Here is a 13,604-nt window from a genome sequence, read left to right as displayed (position 1 = left end):
GCTTTTCACTGCAGCAGGACTTTGTGTTACATCTTTATGTGATCAACGAAAATAAACTTTTCACAACAGGAATGTTGTGTTTTATCCAGATTCCAAATAAGTCAAAATGGTCATTATTATTATTATGACTATTGACAGACCAGAATGGGAGTAAAGGTACATTCAAGAGTGTTGTTTTTTTAAAAAAGGCTCCTGACAATATTGTGGTTAAAATGTTTGTATTTCATTGAAGTTATTTCTACTTTAATGGGAGAAAATAAATAGTGCTGCAAGCTGGTTTTGTGCACATAAGTTATCCAAACAGATTAGAATCAGGATGTAGCTAGAGGAGAGTAAACAACTGCATGACCTTTGACCTCTGAAAAATGAATTATACTAACACAAAAACAGCACCGTTAATGTCAGTGTTTGTATGCTGTCCCTCTCCTGTTGTTCTATGTCACTGGTCCACATTTGTCGTGAATGTCTCCACCATATGTGTCCTCAGTGGGAGTCCACCTCCTCCACCTCCTCCACCTCCTCCATCCTGACATTTCACTGCAAAAAAACACAGAATGGGGGTTTGCATAGTTGTTGTCAGATCAGTGCTTGAAATGTTCCACCTGGTGGCCTGTGCTCTGCTCAAAGGCAGCAGGCAGCAGGCAGCAGGTAGGGGTTGTCAAGTGTCGGTCAAAGCTGATGGAGACGCGGATTGGCTCCTTTCAAGGCTCCACCTCTCCTCCGGAGTCCTGCCTGTTCTTGCGCTTGTTGCAGTGGAGCTCGGAGGGTTTGTGCGCTCTCAGGTTAAGTTGTGGACATCGAAGACACTAAGAGAAGAGAAGAGGAGAGAAGAGAAAGAGAGAAGAGAGAAGAGAAGAGAAGAGGAGAGGCTGCCTTCTGTCGCTGGGGAAATACAAATGAATAAAAGAATACATAATAATCCAAACACGCAGGTAAAAGGAGTTTTGTGCCATTTAATCGAGAGACCAAGGATACCCAACAGTATGCGGTGCAGGTATGGCAGGCAAGGGTAAGACAGTGGTGAGGACGCTGGAGGATTTAACGCTTGACTCTGGTTATGGTGGAGCCGCGGACTCGGTCAGGTCGTCCAGCGTGTCGCTCTGCTGCTCCGACGCGCATCAGTCCATCTCGCATGGAGGCAACTGCTGGCATCTGACCGAATCCATGCACAGCCGACAGAACAGCCTGGACACCGTCAACACCGTCCTGGCGGAGGACACGGACATACTGGAGTGCTCGGGTCAGTGCGTAAAGCTCACCGAGCTGGAGGACGTGCCATGGAGCCTGGGAGAGGTGGAGGGCGCACTGAGGAGAGACGAGGAGCTGATGGTTGGAGACCCTCCGCCGGAGGTCTTGGCGAGGCTCTCTGCTCTCATCGGCCGTGCTCTGGTCCGGGTGGCACGGGAGGCACAGCGGCTCAGTCTGCGCTATGCCAGGTGCACCAAGCACGAGATCCAGAGCGCCATCAAGGTGGTGCTCTCCTGGACCATCTCGGTGAACTGCATCGCTGCGGCTCTCGGCGCGTTGTCCTTGTATAACATGAGCACCGGGGACAAGTTCAGCAGGGGCAAGTCTGCTCGCTGCGGGCTGGTCTTCTCTGTGGGGAAGTTCTTCAGGTGGATGGTGGACAGTCGGGTGGCCCTCAGGATCCACGAGCATGCTGCCATATACCTCACTGCCTGCGTGGAGAGCCTGTTCAGAGAGGTGTTCAGCCGGGTGCTGCGCAGCGCGCTGGTGGAGAGGGACAACGGGGTGCCCAAGTTCACCCTGGAGTCTCTGGAGCAAGCCATCAACAGCGACTCCGAGATCTGGGGTCTGCTGCAGCCCTACCAGCACCTCATCTGTGGGAAGAACTCAAGTGGTAAGAGCAAGAAAACAGTGCCAGTTATGGGATTATTGGGGGATTGGAATGATCTGCTTTAATATGGTTAGACAGGCTTTTGTCACATTGCTGGCCCATGCCCTGCTGGCTTTATGTGTGTATCCAGTCAACACTGTGAAATCCACCACATGATTGGAATCAAACACCATGAAACTAGCTGATCTGAATGCCCACGTGTTCCAAGAAATATCTAGAAACAAGTGGCTGCATCTTTAAACCAAACATGGTGACCCAATGGGATTCCTCAGTCAATTCCTTGACTGATGAAAATGAGTCATTTTCTTTGCAAACAAACAAACAAACAAACAAACAAACAAACAAACAAACAAACAAACATTTCCCTCTATTTCAAGTTTTATTCATTTATTTTACAAGCAATATGATTATTTTTGATTTATTCGTTTGAGAAAACACTCTTCGCAGTGCATAGAGTGATAATCTGCTTAGTTGTGCCAAGTTGGAAAAGTAATATGTGTACAAAGTGTGTAATTATGTTGGGTAATAACCACTGCTTATCTAACTGGTGTAATTGCACTCCCAAAACAAAAGAACTTGACAGTTCCTTGAATATTTATCACCCTCGGCTTACACCTCAAGGCCTGCCTCTGAAACAGGGAACTGCCTATCTCGGTTAGCAGGGCATCCGAGCATCTCCAGTCAGAATAGGTATTTACGGTGGAGAAGGATCAAACATGCTCCAACGTCTCCGTCTTTGAAGCTGTTGTGCACTCAGACTCTCATTAGAGTCGAGAATGTTAATGGTTGTTTTTCACTTCGTGTGGTAGATATGTGAAACAGGCTCTGTGTTTATGTTGTGTGCTTTCTGGCCTCGTTGGTTGTGCTATTACTGTCTCACTCCAGAAGGTGTAAGCTGTCAGTGTGGGCTGGCCCTCTTATCCAAAGCCCTGAATGAGTTGGCTGAAGCTGTAAAGCAGAAGGGACTTGAAATGTTATTCTTCAGCATGAGAGCCAAACCGGGGCCGTGCAATATTGACCAAGAGAACCACATTGCAGCTCTTTTGCAAAGTGTTGCAGCGTGGTTGTTTTTTTTTATTTTAGGCACTTGTGTGACAAATTATTGGATGTGATAAACAAAGATGCTTTGGGGGAACCTGTCCTGTGAATGAGCTGAGAGATTGTTCCAGAAGCATTAGCTCTCATACGTTCTCGTCATGGATGCAGATCTTTTTTATAATCCAGATCACTGAGTCTGTGTCACGTTCAACCTAAAAGAAAATAATCCTCAATACACCAAAATGCAAATAAGAAATTAAGAGCTAAAACAACAAGTCGATTAATCAATGCCTTCAAGCAAAAATGCCAAATATTTGGAGGGTTAAAGCTTCTCAAATTTGAATATTTACTTTCTTACAACATAGTCAACTGTATATTTTTGATGGTTTTAGTTGGTTTTATACAAAAATATGTTTGAAAATGCATCTGTGAAATTCAGATTACACTGATGCGTGTTTAAACCCTAAAGAAATGACAAAAGGAACATATAAAATGAATCAGGACTGAAAATAACAATTATTTGAATGCATGGACTTTAAATGTCAGAGAACAATGAAGGAAAAAACTGATCACTGTTCAGCCAAGCTAAAACCAAACAAAATCTGTAATTTTTGCTTTAAAAACACCTGAAATGCCAAATTGATGATCAAAACATTTGATGATTCATTTTCCTGATTTGCCAACTAATTGTTGGAGATATAAACTGGCTGTGAAGCATTTTATTCTCACCATTGAATCAGGTCAATGCACCTTCTTAAGAATATCATTCGACATTGACATTTGGCCCGGGGAAGATTCTGCACACGACTGCTGCTTTGTCTTGAGATCGCAGAGGAGAAACAGGTACTTCTCTGCAGACGGGCTGCAGAGCCCAGCGTCATGCATCCCCCTCCACTTCTATGTGGAACGCTTCATTTCCTGATGGTGCAGAGGAGGCTACAATTTGCACTTGCACAAAACAGCATGATGTCACTCTGTGACAGTCAGGAAACAAACGTGAGGATTTGAAAAACATTTCAAGAAGCCATGTTTGTCTGTTAGTTCTCATTTTCTCTGTGTAGTTTTGAGCCTTTGCAGACAAAGCTGACAGTAACGAGACAGTGATTTTCTATCGGTCGACCTATAGTCTGTGGCTTATGTCTGGTTAGGTTTAGGCCTTTAAAACTATTTGGTTTTATTTATCCAACAATCCGCTTCGACGTCCACAATAAGAGGTTTTGGGCTCAGCCTCCAACAATGCCTCAGTACTTTAGCCTTTAAATGATTAAAGCTTTCACTATTCATAAGAACACAAGAGGTGGCTTGTTTGGAAAAAGCTAATTTTGTCAATGTAATAGTCAAATTATTTTGACTATGAGTTTGAGTTATTTTCCTTCCTCCGTTTATGTGAATGGGAACAAGACTGATCAGAGGTCTAGAGGCGGGGTTAAAGGAAATGCTAGTGTGCCTGCTCTATGGATGCATGGATGCGGAAGATTGACGGAAGATCTGGGTAATTTAATCTGTATTTTATATTTAAAAGTTGTTTTACTTCATGCACCTTTCATAGAAATGCACGGGGCCTCACCTCCGAAGCTGTATCCAGTTCTCTTTATGCATCCCTTGTTTGAACAAATAAGAGCTGCGTTAGTTTAACTGAGGAGGACGATCTCGCTTTCCATACCCAACTGAAGCATTAGTCTTCTTCTATGACTCAACCTGTACTTATTTGACGTGTTTGTTATTTAACTATGACTAAAGCCAAGCGAAGCAGCTACCGTTTTGACAGGCCTTTAAGGGGAATAAGACGTGAGTCAAAAAACAACTGTTTTCTTAGTTAGTCTGCACACCGGTCACAAACTGACATGCATAAACTCCTCAGGTCACACCCCTCAGGTCTTGTTTCCCAGCAATGACGTAGGACAGTTCTCCAAAAAAGCAGCAGTTTTATCATATTTGTTTCCTGGATCGACAGGTATCTCGACTACTGTGCTAAGAATGCCAACTGACATGATGCTCCACTGATGCGTGTTGCACTTAACCTTACAAAAACAATAATATATATGCATGGTGCAAATCAGTTTTCCTCACTTCGGTTGAGATATCGTACAAATACCGTGTGTAAAAAAAAAGCTGCAGGAAGGAAACCACAACAAGGATTCTCCATGTTCGACTCCCTCTGCTCCGTCGTGTCAAACCCACTAATGACAAGTGACGTCAGAGACAAACAGCGTGGTCATCAGCTTCCAAAAACCTGCCGGGGCGGCGTTTAAATTTGGGATCCCGGATGACTTGATCGCATCTGATTATGTCTGTCATTTTCCGTGACCTTCCCCCAAGGATCCCGATCCGAGCTCCGCGGGACAGATGACACAACATAATGGAATTGCATAGCCGGCTTCAGTCAGTCTATTAAATTAGCAGCGGGGCGTCTGCTCTCCCTCCTTCTTGACTCTCTGTCTTTCACACCATATTTTATTGTGTTCGCTGCTAGAGGGCGGGCGCGGCGTTTGCATATTTATTTTCCACTGTGGTTTTTAATAAGCTCGACTCATAACCGCACGATCCTGGCAGAGCCTTTTTTTGTTGTCCATTCTGTTATTATTTCCTCCGCCTGTCCTCCCCCCCCTCCCCCTCCTTGGGGTGGACTCGCAGATGAGCTGACAGATTGCCGTTTCTCTGGCGGAGACGCGAGCACCCAGGCAGGCATGCTGGTTGTGATGGATTTTTATGTCATGGTAATTTCATAAGACCAAAGGACTGCTGCACCCACACCCATCCGCCATGGTTCATTTTTTTTTAGCTGTGATCAATGATTGCGAAGTTATGTGAAGTTGCTTTTTCCAGTGGCGGGGGGGCAAAGGTGTATTTTATGAGCTCCATCCGTTTCTAGTTTTTCCTCCATGTTAGAGGCCAGTGGAAATATTGACATTTATTTTGATATGCTTCTCTGTGACTTCCACAAACACCTATAACTCCGCTCCGGGCGAGTGGGACCTTAATGTTGTGGTTTTATTGCTTCCATGTCATTGGAGCGGTGGAACCCGCTTCCGTCTTTTCAGAGTGTATAGGTGAAAGCATTGGGTCAGGAGGAGATAATGATAGGAGAGTGAGCGCGTTGAATGCTTAATGTTGTGAGGGAGTAAAGTACAGGAAGAGAAAGCAGGATGGAGTGTCAGCTGGAGGAGGAGGTGGTGGTGGTGGTGGTGAAGGGGGGGCATTGGCGCAGGTCCCTCAGAGACATCATGATGCTTCTTCTCTCTTTAATCAACGTTTGTGGTAGTCATTAAGATAAGGAATTAGCAGCCGGGAAACACCAGGGAGCTGGAGAGAACAAAGGCGGTAATTCCACTCATTCGTCTTTTTAAAGAAACCCGTTGTTCAAGTCCACGTTGCTATGTTTGATCTGATCTGTGTCTGTGTGGTCCAGATAAAATGTCTCCCGCAGACGTTCAGGCCCGTGGACTTTCTATTGACTCGGTTCCTTCCTGAACAGTACGACAAAGAAACTTGTTGCGTCACACGCCTTTGATGTCCACCTCAACAATAGATGACGCTTGATACTTGGTTGATCAGGAAGACAGCATTAAACACAGCACAAAGATTCCTACAACACTACATGCTTACGAATGCAAGTCAGCTTTCGGCTGTTTATCTCATCAACAAGGGAAATAGTCATTATGAATTATAACTCAACTGATACTGGATTTATTTTGTTGGATAAAATAACATGAACAAATTAGAAAATATGTACAAATGGGGCGTTTTATCCCTTTGCCCATGTCTAAAATTGTCTTTAGCCCACAAAAACATACAGGCAGCACAAGATCTATTAACTTCAGTAATGGATCTAGTAAAACACTACAGATTTGTACTGTAGTCTACAGTACACTAATTCAAATTACAAACCATGAGAGATTAGAACAAATAAAACATTTGGGGCCCATCTGCTCATAAGCCATAATATCAGTCGATCAATCGACCTAGTGAATTTATTGGTAGGGCTCTAGAACGAATGCAGATCTTTTATATAAATAAATAAAATAAATACAAATGTTCTGTTCATCTTCCTATGACAAACGATGTAGTTGAAACCCTAGTTCACATCACTGTCTGTGAAATAATGGACATATTTGGAGAAAAATGTGGCATCATAAGCATGTGAAAATGAATCAATGAAAAAAAGAAATAATAAGCGCAAATCTTATCAAAAAACCCTGGTGATTTTCCATTATACCCAGAGACCTTATATGTCATGTGTGTGGGCATTTAGTCCCCTCAGTTGGAAGACACTTGGACTGAACAATAAAAAAAAAAATGGTATTAATACACTTATATGTCATGTGTGTGGGCTACACTTGGACTGAACAATAAAAAAAATGTATTAATACATTACATTAATATATACACTTTAATATAGGTTCTATGTTGCGTCCATAGAAGAGAAATACAGTATCACTTCTGTCTTTGCCGCACAGTGAAAAGGGAGCTTAAGCACACTTCTGTATCTGTCTGCTGTTGTGTGTGTTATCAATATTGTGACTGCTGAATCATAACTGAATCATAGCTTTAATAAGACATCAGTGCATTGGTGTGCACAGGCTTTTCTTTTGTCTGAGTGTGCTGGTTCTCTGGTAGCGATGCAGGAAAGAAGGACCAGGATGTGCAGTATCATCATCTCTCATGTCTCTTTACCCTTTTCCTCACCTTTGCTTTTTTCACACCCTGATCATGACCATGTTGAAAGACATGCTGGGCGCTCCTTCGTGTAATCAGCTCCATCTGTTGACCCTTGACCCCCGTGCGAAGGGTGAGAAGTCGGCACAACAGGTGGCCGATTGGTGTTGGAGGTGAGCTGTGTTTGATTAGGTTCATCCACCGCGGCGGGTGAGGAAGAAATCAATGGAGACAACGCTGCAGTGTCAAGATGACATAATTGTACGGTCCCAAGTTTAGCAAATACAGAACATCGAAGTGTTGCCACCGTGAGATTAGAACACAAACATCCTGAGAGTCTGGAGATTCTCTCGGCTTCTTTGATCTCGACACAACGTGTGACAGCGGCTGTCAGGGCATACTGTGTTATTTGATGTTATCTGTCAGCAGTACACAAACTTAATTCAACAGATATATCCTTTGGGGACTCCTGAAGCACCGTAAGTTGTGGTGCTACTTCTGTTTTAATTTGTGCTATATTCCTTGAAAAATGACTTGCATCTTTGTTTTTTTCCTGTAAAGACTGGATGATATTAACATGCTTCAAAGGTTCAGTTCACCCAAATTACCCCCCCACCCCCACCCCCTCCCACATTTTCTCACTTACCCCAGATGGTCTCTGGTCAGGCGGAAAGTTTAATTTTGCTTTTGATTTCACTTCACAGAGAGCTTTTTTTTGGTGTTTTTTTGCTTGTCACTTCTTGATTTATGTCCAATGCCATTACAAAAACATTGCATTATACAGCACTAAAAACTAAGTGATTTAAAATCTAAAGTGAGACTTTAATCGGCTTTTTAAATCAGGCCGTTTGTATTTGCGGTGAAACCCACGTTACATCTTGTCAGCTATACTGTATGTTTTCCTTCTTTCAAAGTCTCTCTTAAGTTTCCGTTATCACAACGTACACTCGCTTTGCACCAGCCCTGTGGTTTTTCTTTGAACCCTACGATGATGCTTTTTCATCACACCTTAAGCACAAGCATCGGGGGCTCTGTAGCTCACAAGAGTCTTGTCTAGCATGTACTAGTATGATATTTGTTTGCACATTAAAACCTAGCTGGACTTGAGCTGTTCCCGGAATTCTTTACAGTCAGGAATTAAGATCAAGACTTCTGAGAAAACAGCGCTATGACTAAATCTATTGACCGGCTTTGAGACTCAGATGTTATTATATGAGTAAAGCTCTTGTCTGGTTATGAAATGTTTAGTTTTCTGTAATAAGGATGTTATTTTTGGACAGGGAATGAGGATGTTGGTTCGAAAAAAAAAAAATAGGATTCACATCCTCTGACACTCATTTAGTGTTTTTTGTCCTTCTGGGACTTTTCATGATTGCTTTTTGAACTTTTGGCCGTTGCACAGGCAGTGCCACTTCAAACTGTTTGAGCTTCTCATGCGGTCACTTTTCCCATGCTCTCGACAGAGGGGAATTTCTAGCTATAAGAGTCCCAAAACAATTGCAGAACAATAGCTTTATGTGGGCACACATCAAAAGATTTGCTCAGAAGCGAAAATAAAACTGGCGACTGATTGCCCTCTTGCGTTTGTTACATCAAATCAATTGTTAGAGAACAATTACGCAATTGGAGATGCAATCATATCACTTCAACCGTTTATTCAAATTTGGTGCTGTTACTCGTTACTACCCAGCCCCTGTGCTTTTGAATTATGCAGCGGGCAGATGACTTGCATTATTCCAGCATTATGTTTTGTTTTTAAGAAGCAGCAGGCATCAATCAGAACTCCCCCTCGTGCTTATTATCCCCACCCTGCTATTATTTAACGCACTTATTACTGATTCTTGGAGTTTACATTGTTTATGTGTGAAGAAAAATACAATGAAATCAGGAAAATGTCCATAGCTGTTCTGAATGCTCTTCTGTGCTCACTATGCCGTTGACATCCACCTCTCTCTGCAGACTGTACTTCAAAATGAATGGAAGTGACAGACGCTTATCTCTTCACTGACTTTATTTCCAGACTATTTTTCCACTTACCCTTCAACCATCACACTTCCTCTTCAAGTCAAACTGAAATTTGATAGTTCCTGTGTGTACAATTTTTTCTTGTGAGGACATAAAATCTGTAATAATACTGCGGTGCATAATAAAAAAAAAGGCTTTTTTGGACATATTTGTGGAGACAGTGTCTATGCTTCGGGCCTCTGGGTGGGCGTTTCCCATGGCAGAGATTGACTGACATCTAAGAGCCAACGTTGCTTTCATGACTGAGCCACTTTAAACCTAAGACGGTCATAAAAACAACAAACATTTCTCTATTACCTTGTTTTACCTGTTAAGCAAACCAGCTGAGCAGTTAGCCTAGCTTGCTAACGTTAGCACCGACTCCAACTAGATGTTTCTTTTTGCTTATTATTTCAACACCTCCTGAGTCGTTGGAGTGTTGAAATAATAAGTGTCAGTATTGTCTGTCTTACATCATAGGATAGAGGAGGATGGAGGATTGTGAATTCACAAAGAATGGATAGCGGCCGCGGATAGCATCATAAGATCACTTACAACCGCTATCCGCCCCGTCTCAAGTTCAGATTCACAGAAGATATTAAGAGATTAACGACCAACAAACAGCGATCTCTCAGCCAGGAGGCCGTTGTTCGTTCCCATTGTGAAACAAGAAGTCAGCGTTGATCTATTTGTCAAGTGACTTTGTACTTCCCTAAACGGCACTTCCGTAGTTATTTTAAACCAAATGACGATGCTTTTCCTACATCTATACTAAGTGGTTTTGTTGCCTAAACCTAACTGAGTTGTTTCTTGTGAGAATGGAAGTATATTTTGAAAAAGACAGTAGGCATGTTAAGAGTATAAATTGAGACGTGTTGCTGGCTTTCATAGGAAAACTCATGAAAAATGAGAATGAGAAATGAGACACTATTTATTTCATTTTTTTGCAATGAGGCTCATTTACATGAGCAATTGTTGTCAATTGCTCATTGTTTTATTGTCAATCTATCTGAGAATGTCCAATGAACTGGACGAAACATGTTTTTTTTTTTACATTGAAAGGGGTACATTTTGCACCAAATGTGTGCATATTACCTCATTTAAATACGTGACGCTCATTATACAGAGAAGGGAGGCTAGCTAACGGCTAAGAACAGAAAATGACCAGACTTTTTAAATATTGAAAGCGATAGGTGGTCCTTGAGGTTAGTACTTTGCGCCTCAAATCAGTATTTCACGGTGTAACTAGCAGGTTTGTTTTTGCAACAATGCAATGTTTATTGGGTGACTTTTTCCTTATACATTCCAGATATTACACCCATTTGTCTTCTAAACATACAAGGCAGGAAAAAAACAAATCTCCCCACACTCTCCTAACCCTCCCTCTCTCCTCTCGTCCTCTCTCCCCTGCTGTACCAATCTCTGCCCTTTCATTCTTCAAACCGACATTTCTTCCTCTCTCCCGTCGACTTGTTTTTGCTGTACATTTCATGAGAACTTCCTTCAGAAACAGGAAGTCTTTTATGTCTCTCTTTTACCTTGTGTACAAAGTCTTTTATGTTTTTGCTCGTGGTGGCTCAGAGTGTCTTCAGTTGACCTTAGATGGTTTGTAGCTTTGTATTGACGTCTTCCTGTACGTCTGCATGTCTGTGGGTCACATTTTTGTTCAATGTGAACTCTGGTAGTTGGCTAACGTCTCCCAGCAGCCTCGGTAAGCACAGATTACTACGAACTATAACATGATGACTTGGCTTCCACTAGTTTGTCCCTCGTGTTCTAGCAGGAGTGATTAAAGGCTTAGCTAGAATCAACAAGAACATTTTTTTTCTCATTTATTTTTAATAATTTTCCCTATTTAAACAGGATGCAATTCAGAGAAGAACTGCACTTCTCCTGTCATGTGTTTTAATTTTAAAGTACGCATTGACATGAACAGAAAACACATCCAATGCTGTTTTGTTTACTTTTAATATTTAAGTGTTGAGCAGGAGCTCAATAAGTTGTTTCTAAAGGATCATGAAGAGATTAAGATCTGAACATTAGCGTTTCTACTGGTTGGGTGATTTCACAAAAAGCACCTCACGTATAACGTCTTTCAGCTGGACGCCTGTGGTGGTGGGTCCCCTTTGTACAGTTTTTATCCATGGGATTACTAAAAACACATCATTTGTCAGTCTGCATTGAATTGTGTAATGCTTGTAAAGTATGTGCCAAGAATAGCTTCTAAATACAGCAAGTCTCCTCTTGCTTACAGACTGAAAGCAGTGATTCCAGCTGTTTGAATAGATGGGGTGTTACACTGTTTGTATGCAGTAATGCTTAGTAAAACAACTATTTGATTAATCAGTCAACAGCAAGATAAGCCACTGTGGATTCAAGTCTACAGGTCCACACATGGACAAACTAGTCTACAGGATTTTACACTGAAATTAAAATCTGGACACCAGTAGGGCTGTAACTAAGGATTAATTACATTATCAATTAATCTGACAAATGTTTTCTCTATTAATTGTTTGGTCTATAGCGGTCCAAAAATGGTGTAAAATGTGGATCCCAGATCTCAAAGTCCAAGGTGATGTCTTTAAATGTGTTGTTTTGTCAGTCCAAAGCCTAAATATATTCAGTTTAATATGATATAAGACAGAGAGAAGCAGAAAATCTCCATTTTCTCACGCTGAAAACAGTATGTTGCCCTTTTATTTTTCTGTCCAACGATAATCGTTGGCTGAGCGGAACTTTCTGTGGAAATCCATTTGGACAATTTATATTGTGTTATTGCTCTGCCAAAGCATGTTGCTTAATAACTTCAATTCGATTGTTTAAACGGAAGAAAATATTCAGATTACGACAAATAATTGATAATGAAAATAAAACATCCTCTAAAAACAAGAACATAGTATTATATATAAAATGCTGCACTGGTCAGTAAAGTGGACACGGATAAATAAAGCCCCCGGTCCATGTCTGGGTCCTGGTCTTCACCGAGCCGCAGGGTTACAGGGTTGATGTTTTACACCTGACAGGACAGGCAGCTTCCGCCGCGTGCCATTACAGCGTTTAATTAACGAGGGCTGAGGGCGGGATCAGTTCTCTCGCTGTTCCCAGGTGGCGATGGGAAATTACGCTCCTTGCTCTGGGGAGAGCCATCTGGTGCAACGGTGACACAAAATTAGGCCAAATGATGGGGATTCTGGGTAATGCAGTGTAGGGGAATACCCTTTTGTGATGAAGACCCACACTTCTACTGATCTTGGACTTGAACACATCCTCCCTCCCTCTGTTCTGCTTTGTTTTTCGACTCCACCACTTAATCCTGACACATGACAAGAGCAAACGCCAACTCCCATCGCCAGCAACTCCATTTTTTTTTGGTCTGTTGTTTTAAAGAGCCCACAGTTACATAAGCTGTTTCTCAACGACTGCTCATTGAGGAACGGCGACAGTGACACAGTCCCACTACTGTAATCTTGACATTCTGAGTTGTTCACAGCTTGACTCATGTGAAGATGTAGCAATTTCGTTCACTGCTATTGTGTAGGCCGGATCACTTCCTCCCACTGACATGCAGCATTTCATAACGGCTACAAGATAGACGTTGAAAAGAAAGCTTCAAGGAGAACCTCTGCTCAGCGCTGTGCAATCAGTGCACCGTCGTTGCTCCCACCAGCTTTCCTTGGTGACATATCTCCTCAAACCTGTACTGCTTTTGTTTTTTTAATGCCGAGGATATTTAAATAGACATTTGATGCCATCTCAGCCTGATCTCTTGTCCTCTCCACAAATGCTGTTTTCTTTCTTAATGAGGAAAGCTGTATTTGTTTTTTTTAAAGTGAGAAAAATGACAGCATGCACCAGCTGTAAAGCTAAATCATTATAAGAAAACTTGCAGCTAAATTTAGCATTGATGCGTGGGAGATTGGTTTGAACTACCAGGTTTCTCGCTTTTCCAAGAAATTGACTGTAGTGGGTGACTGGAGGGGGGTTGTATACAGCTAAAAAAAATCACTATGCTTCTCAAGGTTACTATCATGAAATGGCACCAAAAATA

General features: G+C 42.2%; 1 protein-coding gene across 2 annotated transcripts in view; it reads left to right on the top strand.

Annotated features, from left to right (window-relative positions):
- Positions 1-870: 870 nt before the first annotated feature.
- The window catches only part of LOC129112486 (ankyrin repeat and BTB/POZ domain-containing protein 3-A), a 147,729-nt gene continuing 134,995 nt past the window's right edge, over positions 871-13,604 (top strand). For both annotated transcript variants that reach the window (XM_054624603.1, XM_054624602.1), the window contains exon 1: positions 871-1,861. In XM_054624603.1, coding sequence (XP_054480578.1) covers positions 997-1,861 — 865 coding nt within the window. In that variant the 5' untranslated portion in view covers positions 871-996. The remainder of the gene's footprint in view (positions 1,862-13,604) is intronic.

This window comes from Anoplopoma fimbria, chromosome 23 (assembly GCF_027596085.1).
Source record: "Anoplopoma fimbria isolate UVic2021 breed Golden Eagle Sablefish chromosome 23, Afim_UVic_2022, whole genome shotgun sequence".
Classification (NCBI taxonomy): Eukaryota; Metazoa; Chordata; class Actinopteri; order Perciformes; family Anoplopomatidae; genus Anoplopoma; species Anoplopoma fimbria.
Note: the sequence above shows the minus strand (reverse complement) of the source record. Positions and strands in the feature narration are given on the sequence as shown.